The 13,108-nt window shown below is 48.0% G+C and overlaps 1 protein-coding gene across 6 annotated transcripts in view; it reads right to left on the bottom strand.

The window, feature by feature from the left end:
• Positions 1–13,108, bottom strand: part of NOD1 (nucleotide binding oligomerization domain containing 1) — a 59,660-nt gene that overhangs the window by 20,032 nt on the left and 26,520 nt on the right. For all 6 annotated transcript variants that reach the window (XM_053608389.1, XM_053608385.1, XM_053608384.1 and 3 more), the window contains 5 exons: positions 9,863–11,687; positions 6,699–6,782; positions 4,235–4,318; positions 3,367–3,450; positions 122–205 (listed from right to left, as the gene is read on the bottom strand). In XM_053608389.1, the coding sequence (XP_053464364.1) occupies positions 122–205; positions 3,367–3,450; positions 4,235–4,318; positions 6,699–6,782; positions 9,863–11,687 (2,161 nt within the window). The remainder of the gene's footprint in view (positions 1–121; positions 206–3,366; positions 3,451–4,234; positions 4,319–6,698; positions 6,783–9,862; positions 11,688–13,108) is intronic.

The following is a 13,108-nucleotide window of genomic DNA, read 5'->3' as shown; positions in this document are numbered from 1 at the left end:
TCCTTCCCCTATTAGGAAAGCCAATCATCCTGCCCCCTCAGCTCCTCCCCGTCATACCTAGGGGAGCTTGGAATGACCAGGGCAGCACTGGGGGGAGCAGGCCTCGGAAGGCAGCAGTTACCTCAGGTTAGTCAAGCTGGGGTGGTTCCTCAGGGCCTCTGCGAAGGCTTTTGCTCCTTCGTCCCCGATTTGATTGCCCCACATCCTGAGAGCAGAGACAGGACAGTGAACATTAGCTCCCCTCAAACAGCCAGCTCAACCCTTACTTTCTGCCAGTGGCCACATTTAGATTCTTATTCAACAGGCAGGTTTTTTGCTCAGTTCCTGGAGCTGTGGCCTAGATACTATTTCCTCACACTGGCCCCCTACCTGGCTTCTCTGAATGTTAAATTCAAAGGGCAAAGTCAGAAGAAAGAGCAGTGGAAGCCTTATAAACAGAAGGCATTGGCAATTTGCACTATTAGAGACTAAGTCTGGCTCTGAGCTTTCAGAGAGCTGTGAGTCTGTAAGTCTGAGTTGGTGACCGTCTCAGAAAGAAACTACCTGAATATCTCCAGCAGAACATAAAGGTCTGCCACCTCCCAAAGGGAGGGCCATGTGCAGGTGCTGGGCTCCCTAACATCTGTTCAACTCTGAGTAGGGGCAGAGACCTTCCAGAAGACACAGTCTTCCAAGACACAAAGAAACTGTATCAGCAATGCTCCTTTCATGGAAATGGGACCTTACCCAACCAAGCTCTGCAGACTGCTGCTGTCTTGGTGGAGAGTTGCATCTAGGAGGGTCTGGTTAAAACAATCTGCATGGTAAGATGATGGGCTGCTACCTGGGCAAACTTGAGCAAATGACATAATCTCTTGAACCTTAGTCACCTCACCTATAAAATGAGATTAAGAAGAGTATTCCCTCACAGAACTGTTGTGAGGATTGACTGAGTTAATAGATGCAAAGCTCTTAGAACAGTGCCAGGCCTACAAAAAGTGTCAGCTCTTCCTAACAGGATGAAGGGACATAGTCTACAGGAGCATAGCCGGTCTGTCCGGCCCTCTCGACAGCGTGGGAGCTGCCTCAGCAGCATGCTCACAGGAAGCAAGCTTTCTGCCTATATCCTTCAGGGTACAGCTTGCTAAAGCCAGAATAAGAGTTCCAGCATTTTGCTGTGTATGTGTACTATTCAACTGAATGGCATTCAATTATTAATAAAATGGAAAGCTACTCATTAGACTAAGTGAAAAAGGAAGGATCAAAGTTTGTACATACATACTTTGACCTCCACTATATTAAAAATAATCATAATCATAATCATAATAGAGAAAGGGAGAAAGGAAGAGAAAGTAGTAGAGCTTAATAGACATCAAATGTTAATAATAATTATTTTCTAAGATGATTTTTATTATTTTTCATTTTTTCCATGGTTTCCAAACAAAATTACTTGTGTTCATTTTATTATCCAATAAAAAAATCTAGTGATATAAAAAGCTTTAAAAAGCCTTGAGAATCTAGGCCGAGTGAGGTGGCTCATGCTTATAATCCTAGCACTCTGGGAGGCCAAGGCGGGTGGATTGCCTGAGCTTACAGGTTAGAGACCAGCCTGAGCCAGGGCAAGACCTCATCTCTAAAATTAGCTGGGCATTGGGGTCCCAGCTACTTGGGAGGCTGAAGGAAGAAAATGGCTTGAGCCCAAGAGTTTGAGGTTGCTGTGAGCTGTGACGGCATAGCACTCTACCAATGGTGACAAAGTGAGACTCTGTCTCCAAAAAGAAGAAAAAGAAAAAGAAAAGCCTTGAGAATCTAAACTCACACACACATCAGGATGGCTACTATCAAAACAGAAAATAACAAGTGTCACCGAGGATGTGGAAAAACTGAAACTCCTATGTACGATTGGTGGGAATATAAAATGGAGCCACTGCTATGGAAAACAGTATGGTGACGACTCAAAAAATTAAAAATAGAGGCTCGGCGTCTGTAGCTCAGCAGCTAGGGCTCCAGCCACATACACCAGAGCTGGCGGGTTCAAATCCAAGCCGGGCCTGCCAAACATTAATAACAACTACAGCAAAAAAATAGCCAGGCATTGTGGCAGGTGCCTGTAGTCGCAGCTACTTGGGAGATTGAGGCAAGCAAATCGCTTAAGTCCAAGAGTTTGAGATTGCTGTGAGCTGTGACAACACGGCCCTCTACCCAGGGCAACATAGTGAGACTCGGTCTCCAAAAAAAAAAAAAAAATTAAAAGTAGATCTGCCTGTTTCACTTTTAGGCCTCCATAAGAATTGAAAGCAGGGCTTCAAAGACATATTTTTATACCCAAGTGCATAGCTAAAACATGGAAGCAACACGGTTTTCATCAGTGGATGAACAGATAAGCAAAATGTGGGTTACATATTTAAGGGAATATTATTCAGCCTCAAAATGGTAAGAAATCCTATCACATGCAACAACATACATAAACCTTGAGGACATTCTGCTAAGTGAAATAAGCCAGTCACAAAAAGACAGATACTGAATGATTCCACTCGCATAAGATGGTTAGAATAGTCAAGAGCCATGGAGACAAAAATTAGAAGAGTAGTTGCCACGGCTGGAAAGAGGGGCAGGGATGTTATTGTCTAATAGATAAAAGAGTTACAGTTTTGCAAGAAGAAAAGTTTTGGAGAGGCTGATGTGGAAGGGTCACTAAAGGACTGGAATTTGAGACCAGCTTGAGCAAGAGTAAGACCCCATTTCTACTGAAAATAGCAAAACTAGCTGGGCGTGCTGGTGCACACCTTAGTCTCAGCTACTCAGGAGGCAGGAGGAGCACGCAAACCTGGGAGCTGGAGGCTGCTATGAGCTAGATTATACCACTGCACTCTAGCCCAGGCAACAGAGTGAGACTCTGTCCCGCCCCTCACCCAAATGGTTGTGGGGATGGATGATGGTGATGGTTGTGTAATGATATGAATATACTGGATACCACTGAACTGTACAGTTAAAAATGGTTAAAATAGTAAACTATTTACCATAATTAGGAAATTGAAGGAAAAACAAGGCATCTGGAAGATACATCATATTTTTAAAGTGAAGAACACAGAAACTATTTAGGGTTAGAACTGGGCTCCCTTCATTTGCTGGTGGTGAAAATACTGATTTTTGCATGACCTAAACGTCGGTACAATTTGAAGTTGTAGTCAATCCCGGGACTTCCCACGTTTCCCATGCAGAAGCCCCTGGGGCGTCGGTGGCGACTGCACTCTGCGGCTGTGCTGTCTCTCCCCCTCATACTCAGTAGCCGCCTTTCTGGTATGCTGATGTACAAAAGCCCAGCCGACGCCACGCACACAAAGCGAGCTGTATTATGCCCACATATGCGCGTCCTCTTCTACTCACCCTATATCAAAGATTGATTTGCTGTTCTTCACAGCCAGGGCGAGACACTTCCCTCCTTCACTCGTTATTTGGTTTTTTCCCAGTCTGCAAAGAGAGTCATGCATAGTCTGCCAGCCACCTGTTGTGCAGGGACTGCAAGACAGGCCACCCTTTCCTACCACAGGGCCTTCCTGGCCCCCTCTTGAGAAGTGGGGTCTTTCTCCTAGGACCCACAGGAGCCAGGCCCTGGGACTCCTCTCTGGGAAGAACCTGAAGCCCTGCAGACAGTCAGCTAAGGTTCCTCCCCAGGACACGGCCCACATTTCTACAGAAATTCAGAGACCCAGGGCCTCCCAGGCTTCTCTGAGTGATCCCACAGGCGTCACTCATTTCCATTAGCAGTCCTGGGAGTTCCCATTTTATTGTCAATGGACAGGGTGTGTGTTTCCATTGCCAGGCAGCACCAGAGGCTCCAAGCTTGACACTCTGCCACCCTTGGCAGGGCATTTCTAGAACAAGGCAAGGAATCAAGCTCTCGCTTGTAACTACATGGGAAATCCCCTTAGGAGGGGGGGAAAGCTTTATCTCTAGTACTCCAGAAAGGGTGATAGGCCTTTCTTCCTGCCAATAATGAATGAAATCATAATGACAAGCTTTCCCCCACCAAAGACAAGTGGCCACTCCCGAATTCAAGCCTCATCCATGGATCAGAATTTTTCCATATGGCAGCTTACATTCCACATGCTGGTCTCCTTATTTTGACCAATGTGGCCTTGGGGCAAGCAGAAGCCTTTTGGGTGGAAGTTCTTTATAGTGACATTGATTCTTTGAACAAAGAAGGGGTGACCAAGAGAAGCTACTAAGGGATCCGCACACCTACCCCACTTACTTCAGGTGCATGAGGCCTTTACATTCATCCAGGATTTTGGAGATGTACCTGGCTCCGACGTCAGTGATCTGGTTGTTGTATAAACTTTGAGAGAAAGCATAGTCATGAGACTTTATGACACGCCATTTCATTTTAATAACCTTCAGTATTTTTTATGTGAGTATATACTCTCTACTAATTCCCAAAGTTGGGGTTGAAGGCAGAACCCATGGAGACCAGGCTCTGGGGTCTCATAACTTGGGTTCAAGACCAGCTCTACCACTTTCCCCATCTTTATGACCTGGGACAAGTTATTTAACATCTCTGTGTGTCAGTTAATCCATTTCTAATACAGGGGTTATCATGATAGGAGGTCAGACAATTAAGTTCATGAACTCAGCCTAGAAAAAGTGCTACACATCTCTTTGTTGAATATCACTATGGTCACCTTTGAAGTACTTCCCTTGGGAAACTGTACACTGATGCCAGTGCCTAGTCTACCCTTCAAAGCAATTTTGGAACTCTTTTACTGAAATGAACATCAGAACCGCCATTGTATTACCTTTGATGTCCTGAATGTCTTCCTTTCAATATTTCCTTTATCTTTGGGTAAAAACAAAAAGTCATTGGGGGCCAGATCAGGTGAGCAGGGAGTTTGTTCTAATGCAATTATTTGTTTACTGGATAAAACTCCCTCTCAGACATGTCAAGGGAGCTGGTGCATTGTTGTGATGCAAGAGACACACCTTTCTCATGCCAACATTTCATTTAAGATTTTCCTGTTTCTCTATTGATGTTTACTTGATCTGCTATGCTTCTCACAGTCAGATGATAATTTTGACACACAATTCAATGAACTTTTGCAATGTTTTCATCAATTCTGCTTATTACTGACTACCCTGAACTCTCTTCATCAGCGACACTTTCTGTCCCCTCAGTTATATCAACTGGTGTACTCGCATTTCCTTCATGGCATTATCCCCACAAAGTTGAATTAACATGTCCCTGATTTCACTTCCACTCTTGCCAAATTTAACAAGAAATTTAATGTTTGTTCATTCCTCTAATTCAAGCTCCAACATTCTCATGAGGGCACACAAAAACATACAACGACAATAACGAATGACACTCAGCAAGAAACTGCCACACGCCGACATGGACACAGCTGTGTGACACTGATATGGTTATGAAACCTTCTGAGTTGTTTGTACAGTGCTGCCCACATAAGCACACGGTTGACAAGTTCTTGAACTTAATTGTCAGATCCTGTAGAGCCCTTGCAAGGCTGTTTTGAGGATTACATGACATAATGCAAGCCCTGGCACATAACCAGCAGGTGATGGGTATTTATTCAATTATGATTACATTCAGCATCTCCAGGGGGAAAGTTTCTCTCTGAAAGTCTTCTCAGCGTCTACCTGTCTGCCACCTTCTCACTCAATGCCACTGGACAACCAGGCAGAGAGAGATTGAAAGAAATAACTCAACTGAGTTTCAAGGCCTCCACAGTCACACTTATTTCCAAACCTAAGGGCAGCCTGGGATTGTTTGCTTCCATGGCCTCATTTTGCAGCAGAGGCAGCTGGGGCCCCAAGCAGCTGAACAACTGCCACAGCTCACAGGGCTGCACTGGCCACAGGGCTGGGGGAGCAGCCCAAATCTCTCATCTCAAACTCTAAAATCCCAAAGGCTCTGAAAAGCCAAAGTTTTTCATGACTCTTTTTGCAACAATTATGGAGCTATTTATGGTCTTTCCTTGCCCCACTTGTTTGAATATTCATACATTTGAGGTAGAAATATTAAAGTCTCTGAAAATGTGTTGCCCTAGACCCCACTATATAGCATATACTCTGAATCCTGATTTGTGCCTTGCCATAAGGACTCTGAATAAGGGATTACAGACCCATGACAGTAAAGACTAACTTTCATTCAATGCACCCCCTATATTCTCTCTCTGCAGACCCTGACAACCAGTTATAACACCACTGGCCTCTATTAGGGTCCCAATTTGACCAGAGGGAAGGTCAAGGCTCAGCGAGACTTCATGGCTGGCCCAAGTCAGGGGCAGAGTCCAGGACCCCAGCTCCGGGTGCAGTGTGCTTTCAGCCCTGCACCCACTCAGTCCCCCAGTTGCCTACGTGGCTGGTGATTCCCTGCTGCTCTGTATTCTTTTTTTTTGTTTGTTTGTTTTTAGAGACAGAGTCTCACTTTATCATCCTTGTAGAGTGCCGTGGCGTCACACAGCTCACAGCAACCTCCAACTCCTGGGCTTAGGCGATTCTCTTGCCTCAGCCTCCCGAGCAGCTGGGCCTACAGGTGCCCGCCACAACGCCCAGCTATGTTTTTGTTGCAATTAGGCTGGGGCCAGGTTTGAACCCGCCACCCTCTGTATATGGAGCCAGCGCCCTACCCACTGAGCCACAGGCGCCGCCCTGCTGTGTATTCTTAGTAGGTGCTCAGCCCAGAATTCCTGAGAAAGACATACCCCAAATATGTCACAATTCTGTATTTGGTCAGCTCCTCGTACAGCACCTTCACCCCACTGTCAGTGATCTGATTTACGCTGAGTCTGAAACAAAATGGCAAAGATAATTGTGAATTAGGGCAGCTGCTCATATGAAGGAGCGAGCATTGATCCACAAGGATCCAGAAAACTACAGGCCCTCGCGTTTTCCCAGGTACAGACGCCTCCTGTGAGGATTGCTGTAGTGGTTAGCCCATTGGTCCCTGAAAAAAAGCCTGGACATTGAGGGGCTGCCAAACCCACCCAGCAAGCCTATCAGCAAGACTGCCATACCACACAGGGTACAAAGGATACGTGAGGCCAGCCGCCTCTGATACTATGTGTGTGTGTGTCCTTTGTGTCAGCCCTACATGGCTCTTGCTTCACAGTAGGGCACAGGGTTTGGAAATAGGAGGAACTGCCTTTAGTGGTTATTGTGGAGGGAAGATGTCCGTCATCTTGTAGGTGGGCCCAAGATGTATGTTAGGTGTCCTGCAAAATGTAGGACAGATCCTACCAGAAGTCTCATCCAAAATGCCAACAGCCTCCCCTATCTAGAAAGCCATGGGCTAAACCTGACTCAGCACAGGAAAGGCGGGGTGTCCTACTGTCAGGAAATGTCATGGAGAAACAGCCAGAGACCTGGGCCAGGCGCAGTGGCTCATGCCCGTAATCCCAGCACTATGGGAAATCTAGGTGGGTGGATTGCCTAAGCTCAAGGTTTGAGACCAGCCTGAGCCAGAGTGAGACCCTGTCTCTAAAAAAATAGCTGGGCATTGTGGCAGGCACCTGTAGTCCCAGCTACTCAGGAGGCTGAGACAAGAGAATTGCTTGAGTCCAAGAATTTGAGATTGTTGTGAGCTATGACACCATGACACTCAACTGAGGGCGACAAAGTGAGACTCTGTCTCAAAAAAAAAAAAAAAGAAAGAAAGAAAAAAGAAACAGCCAGAGCCTGACCAGAAGAAGCAGAGCTTGCCAAGGCCACTCTCCAACTCCTTTGCAATTCCCACCACAGAAGGCCAGGCTCAGAGGCAGGAACAGGAAAAGAAGGTCTTCAGGACTATGGATTTCTTCTGGACAAAGGCCAGCACACACTGGGATTTCTCTGGGAAATCCCTATACTAGCAGGAAAATTTAATGTGGCCAAAATTGCAAAATCATAGTAATCTCTGCAAGCCACTACCCTGATCTTCCTAATCCTCTTCCCCATCATTCAGTGAGCTTGGAGGGTGGACTACGGCACAGGGATGGGGTAATAACCAAGGTTCATCTTCTGTGAAGTGGCAGATAGCAAATGTTTTAGGCTCTGCAGGCTATGTGGCTTCCATCAGAGCTACTCAACTCTACAGGGTGAAGCAGCCAAGAAATGGGCATGCCTGTGCTCCAATAAAATTTTATTGGACACAATACAAAAAATATAACCCATGGGCCAAATTTGGCCCACAAACTGACTTCTGTAATAAGAAAAAGACTGAACAGATAAAAGTTTGGTTTTTAGGCCACATCAAAACGATCAGGTCAGATACTCTGGACCCCAGCTTCATGCTGAGGCAGAGGGTGTATTTGCAGTGCATGGCCACCCCATGGATGGCAGAGGCAATTAGTTACTCCCAATAGCTATGCCTTCTTAGCAATAGAATCCCCATTTATTAGGTAGGCACATAAGATTAAGTTCTGACAATGAACTCTAAGCAGCAGTATCATTACCAATAGCTGAGAAGTTTTCTTTAAAAAATGGGTGTGCCTTTCTTTGCCCTTCCTTCTTCCTGGTGGCTAGAATGTCAACTAGATGGCTGGAGCTTGAGCAAGCTACCATGGGCCAAGAGATGAAGGCAGGTAGTAACGACAGCAGAGCCACAAAGCAGAAAGCCTAGAATCCCGATGGCCATGGAGACACCATACCAGTCCTGAACTGCCTACCTCTAGACTTTTGCATAAAAGAAATAAGCTTGTAACTTACTTAAGCCACCAAGATTTTGAGTTTTCTCTAATTCTCAGACGAAAGTAATCTTAACAATATCCTTAAGAAGCTGAAAATGCTTCCCTATGGTTGCCTATATCCTCCTGCTTTTCTGTGAGGTGCTTTTTATTTCACTGGTGTGGAGGAAAACTGTCCCTGAGGACAGCAGAATGGTGCAGTTTCCATTTTATAAGATGGACACAGGGTGTGAGACTGCCTAGGGCTGTGGAGGGAGAGTCCCTGGCTGAGAGCACAGAGAACAGACTCCAGGCTTTCCAATTCTCAGGCCAGCACAGCCTTCAGCTCCCCACACCTCACCTCACCAAGCAATTTACATGCTGGGACTAGTATAACAATCATGGGGAGTCAGTTTCAAGTCCCTACTCTCTGCAGAAATGCATGAGCCAAGTAATGAAGACTTTAAACCCCCATGGAGATTAAAATGTTTATTTTATAGAGGAAATGCTAATAGAAGGAAGCAGGGTGGCCTTTTCCCCCTAACCATCCAACAGGAAAATTACCATGAGTCAGCATTTTGACTGGATCTCTGGCAGCACACAGCACTGCTGGCTTTGATCACTGAAAGTAACTAAGGTCAATTACCACAAGGTCTTCTCTCTCTGCAGTAAGAAAAACCCCACGTCCTAGAAAGTCTTTGAGGGCTATCTCTGAGCCTTAATTTTAACAGGTAGGCTCCTTATACATTCTGGCTCCACCATGTCATAACTGTGTGTCCTGAAGCAAATTATTAACTTCTCTGTGCCTCCCCTCCCTCGTTTGCCAAAATGGACACAATAACAATACCCACCTTATAGAGTTGTTAAGAGCATTAAGTTAGGTGATGTCTGTGAGGCACTTTACCCATTCTCAATCAACACTGGTGATTATTACTATAATTGCCAGGATTATGAACACCTCCCTTTCCAACATGAAGATGCTAAGGCTCAGAGAGGTTAAGCAGTTTGTGCCAGGGCACCCAGCTGGAGCTGACTCAGCTTCACCTGACTCGAAGCTTTGCTCTTGGCCCTCTGCTACCTTGAGATAGAAACAGTGTGGACATTCCCAGACCAGTGGTCATGGACCTTCTCAGGTATAGTGGACCCAGGGGCTCCTGATCCACAATGCCAATGCTGGTCCCCCTGCTCTGGCCTACCCTGCTACGCCCCATGCCTGGTGGTCTCACCTGATGACCGTGAGGCGGCTGAAGCAGGGCTGCAGTTGCTGCACACCATAGTCATTGAGGTTGTTGTTGTCCAGGTCAAGGGCAAGCTGACTACGGATATGGTGCAGGACAAAGGACAGGGCACTGCAGTCGGCTGAGCAGGCATGGCAGTAGGTCAGCTTGAGGTAGTTAGCGCAGATGCCCCTGGCCGCCAGCTGCCCCACCTTCTGGCTCTGTGTCTCATAGATGCAGCGCAGCATCCAGATGAAGGTGGGCATGGCCTGCACCTGGTTGAAGTACTCAGTCTGGACTCTGGGCAGGTTCTTCAGGTAGGACCGCAGCCTGGAGAATAGGTGTGCCCACAGGGCCTTGCGCTTTCTCCGCAGGGCTGCCATAGGCACCAGGTGCCGCAGGAGCTTCTGCTTGGCTTTGGACAACAGCCCGCACAAGAAGAGGTTGGTGAACTGAAAGTGATCTTTATTCTTAAAAGGGTCTTCCCCCGCCAGGCCGCCAGGCCCCAGGCACTGGAAAGGGAGGAGTGGGGGGAAGCAGGACGTGACCGCCGCTTCTCCAGGCGGTGCCCACTCCTGGAAGAAGTGAAGCAGCTGCCGAGTTCCCACTTTGTCATCCACCACCAGAAAGAAGGCCGTGAAGAAGGCCTGGAGGGTGAGGTGGAAAAACTCAAAAGATTGCTGGTTCCCCCCGGGCCCCAGCAAAGGCAAGGCCCGCAGGAAGCCGAGCTGCAAGTCTCCCTCTCGCAGCTGGGAAGTCTGCACCTCCTCCTGGCTGAAGACAAACAGGCTCTTCTCCATGCCCCAGTGGGCCACCTGGCCCAGAGAGCGCAGGGTGTCCCGGCCGGCGCGGAACGTCTCCACCTGGCTGCGCGTGTTCCGCTGCACCAGGCTGCTGGGCTGCGTCCTATTCAGGTGGACCTCGGTGACCAGCAGGAAGATGTCGGTCAGGGTCACCGTGCAGTCGGGCAGCCGCGGCGAGCCTTCGAAGGCGGTGTGGAAGTGCCGGAAGCACTGGAAGATGATCCAGCAGAAGAGGGGCACGGCACACAGGCTGCAGAGGTTGGGGTTGGCCTCCAGTTGGGTCATCAGGAGGTCCTGCATGGCCCGCTCCGGGAACATCTGCCTGGCGTAGGCGCGCAGGTGGCTGGGGGAGAAGCCCCGGAGGAGCACCTTCTTCCGCAGGAGCTGGCGCGGGACCTCGACACCCGTGCGGGCTGTGAGCACCTTGCTGGCCCCCTGGAGCAGCTTCCCGCTGAGCAGGTTGGCCAGCAGGACGAGCGGGTGGGCGGGCTCCCAGGGGCAGGAGCTGTCGGGCATGCGGCTCAGGTCCAAGTCCGAGTGCAGCTCGTCCAGGCCGTCGAAGGTGAAGAGGGCCACGTGAGGAAAGCGCAGCAGGAAGGCGAACACCTCGTCGGGGTCCCGCTCTGGGTAGTAGTAGTGCTTGAACAGCAGGTCCTGCAGACACAGCGTGTCACTTTCCTTGAAGCAGCTGAACATGCGGCAGCGGAAGTGGAAGAAGAATTTGACCCCAGCGTCCAGCTGGCCGGTGGCCCAGAGGCTCTGCAGCCGCTGCAGCACCATGGACTTGCCCACCCCAGCATCGCCACACACGAACACCGTCTCGCCCTGCGCGTTGAGGACGCCGGTGGCGTGGTCCAGGAGGCCGGGCAGGCTGCTTAGGCTGCCGAGACTCTCGTTGTTGAAATCGACCAGCTCCATGACAGTGTCCATGTACGTCTCCTCCAGCAGCAGCTCCTCCTTCTGGCCATAGCACAACGTGAACTTAGAGTCCCGACCCAGATGGTGTCGCAGCTGCTGGGTGTACCTGCTCACTGGAGGCAGGGCCCGGGGACCCAGATGAGAGGCAGAGGCAGAAGCCACATCAGAGGGAGAAGACAGCTTGCAGACAAAACCCACAGCCCAAGCCACCTGTGGCCTCAGAGCCAGCATTCCAGAATCTGAGGGTCCCACCCCACCCCTTCCAAACCACTGCTTTGACCTCAGATTTAGCCAAGCCCAGAGTGACAGATTTCAAATGGGATCACGTCCTCATTGAATTGCAACTGAAACCTAAAAGCCCTCACACCTGCCCCCACCCTACCCCAGGGCCCTATTCAAACCCATGGAAAGTCTCATCAAGAAAGAAATTCCACAAAACTTTCTTTAGCTTGTAACACTGCTCTTGAAACAAACAGCAGGTATTCTCACAATGATAACACAGGGTAATAAAATATAACACCGGACATACAGCCTGGATTACCACGGAGCTGGGCTTCATCCCAAATACCACAGGGCTGAGTACACTGGGATGAAAACCAACCTCATCCTAAACAGAGCTCACCAGCTCTGGTTCCAAGGACCTCAGGATTCCTGATGCTTGGCATATGCCACAGGGTGAGCCCTACACTGCCCACAAGGCGATGAGAAACCCTAACATTCCCATGGGCACCCACACTCCTAGCAAACCTAGGTGATGGAAACCGGAAGCCGCTCTTCCCCAAACAGATGGGTGTGCCATAAATTCCTTTAAAATAGCTTTTCAAATTTTAATTGTAATTCAATTAACAAAAATTAGACACCCATGCACATTTCCAGATTCATCTATAACCCTTTCTTATCTATTTCATCCAATTCGGTTGTCTGTTTAAAATTTATAAGGTGAACTGTATTTTTCTTTTATAGTTTTATTGAAGCATAATTTATATGCCATAAAATGTACTCATTGTGTTATACACAAGTTAATGATTTTTAGTAAATTTACAAAGCTGGGGAAACCCCACCACATCGTCATCAGTGTTGCAAAGCTCTGTGGGGTCTACCTGCCGCTAATCCCTGCCCCTACCCTGGGCCACAGGCAACTACTGATCTGCTCTATTAGTTTGCTTTCTTTTGGACACTTCATATAAATGGAATCATATAATATATAGTCTTTTGTGTGTGGCTTCTTATAGAGTGAATTAAACTTTAAACAAAAGCTACTGTAGTAGGTGGTTAAAGGAAACAACAGAGAAGTCTTTTTATTTATTTATTTTGCAGTTTTTGGTGGGGGCTGGGTTTGAACCCACCACCTCTGGCATATGGGGCCAGCATCCTACTCCTTTGAGCCACAGACACTGCCCAACAGAGAAGCCTTCTGAAAGAGCCATTCATCATGGGAATATTTTCCTTTTTTAATGGGAGAAGAGAGTGAAGTGAACACGAAAAGATATTTGAATTAAGAAGCTGGCAGTGGCTGGCAGGTACCTTTGGGGGC

The sequence above is a fragment of the Nycticebus coucang genome, chromosome 11, assembly GCF_027406575.1.
Source record: "Nycticebus coucang isolate mNycCou1 chromosome 11, mNycCou1.pri, whole genome shotgun sequence".
In the NCBI taxonomy this organism is placed as follows: Eukaryota; Metazoa; Chordata; class Mammalia; order Primates; family Lorisidae; genus Nycticebus; species Nycticebus coucang.
This window is presented reverse-complemented; position numbering and strand designations above follow the sequence as displayed.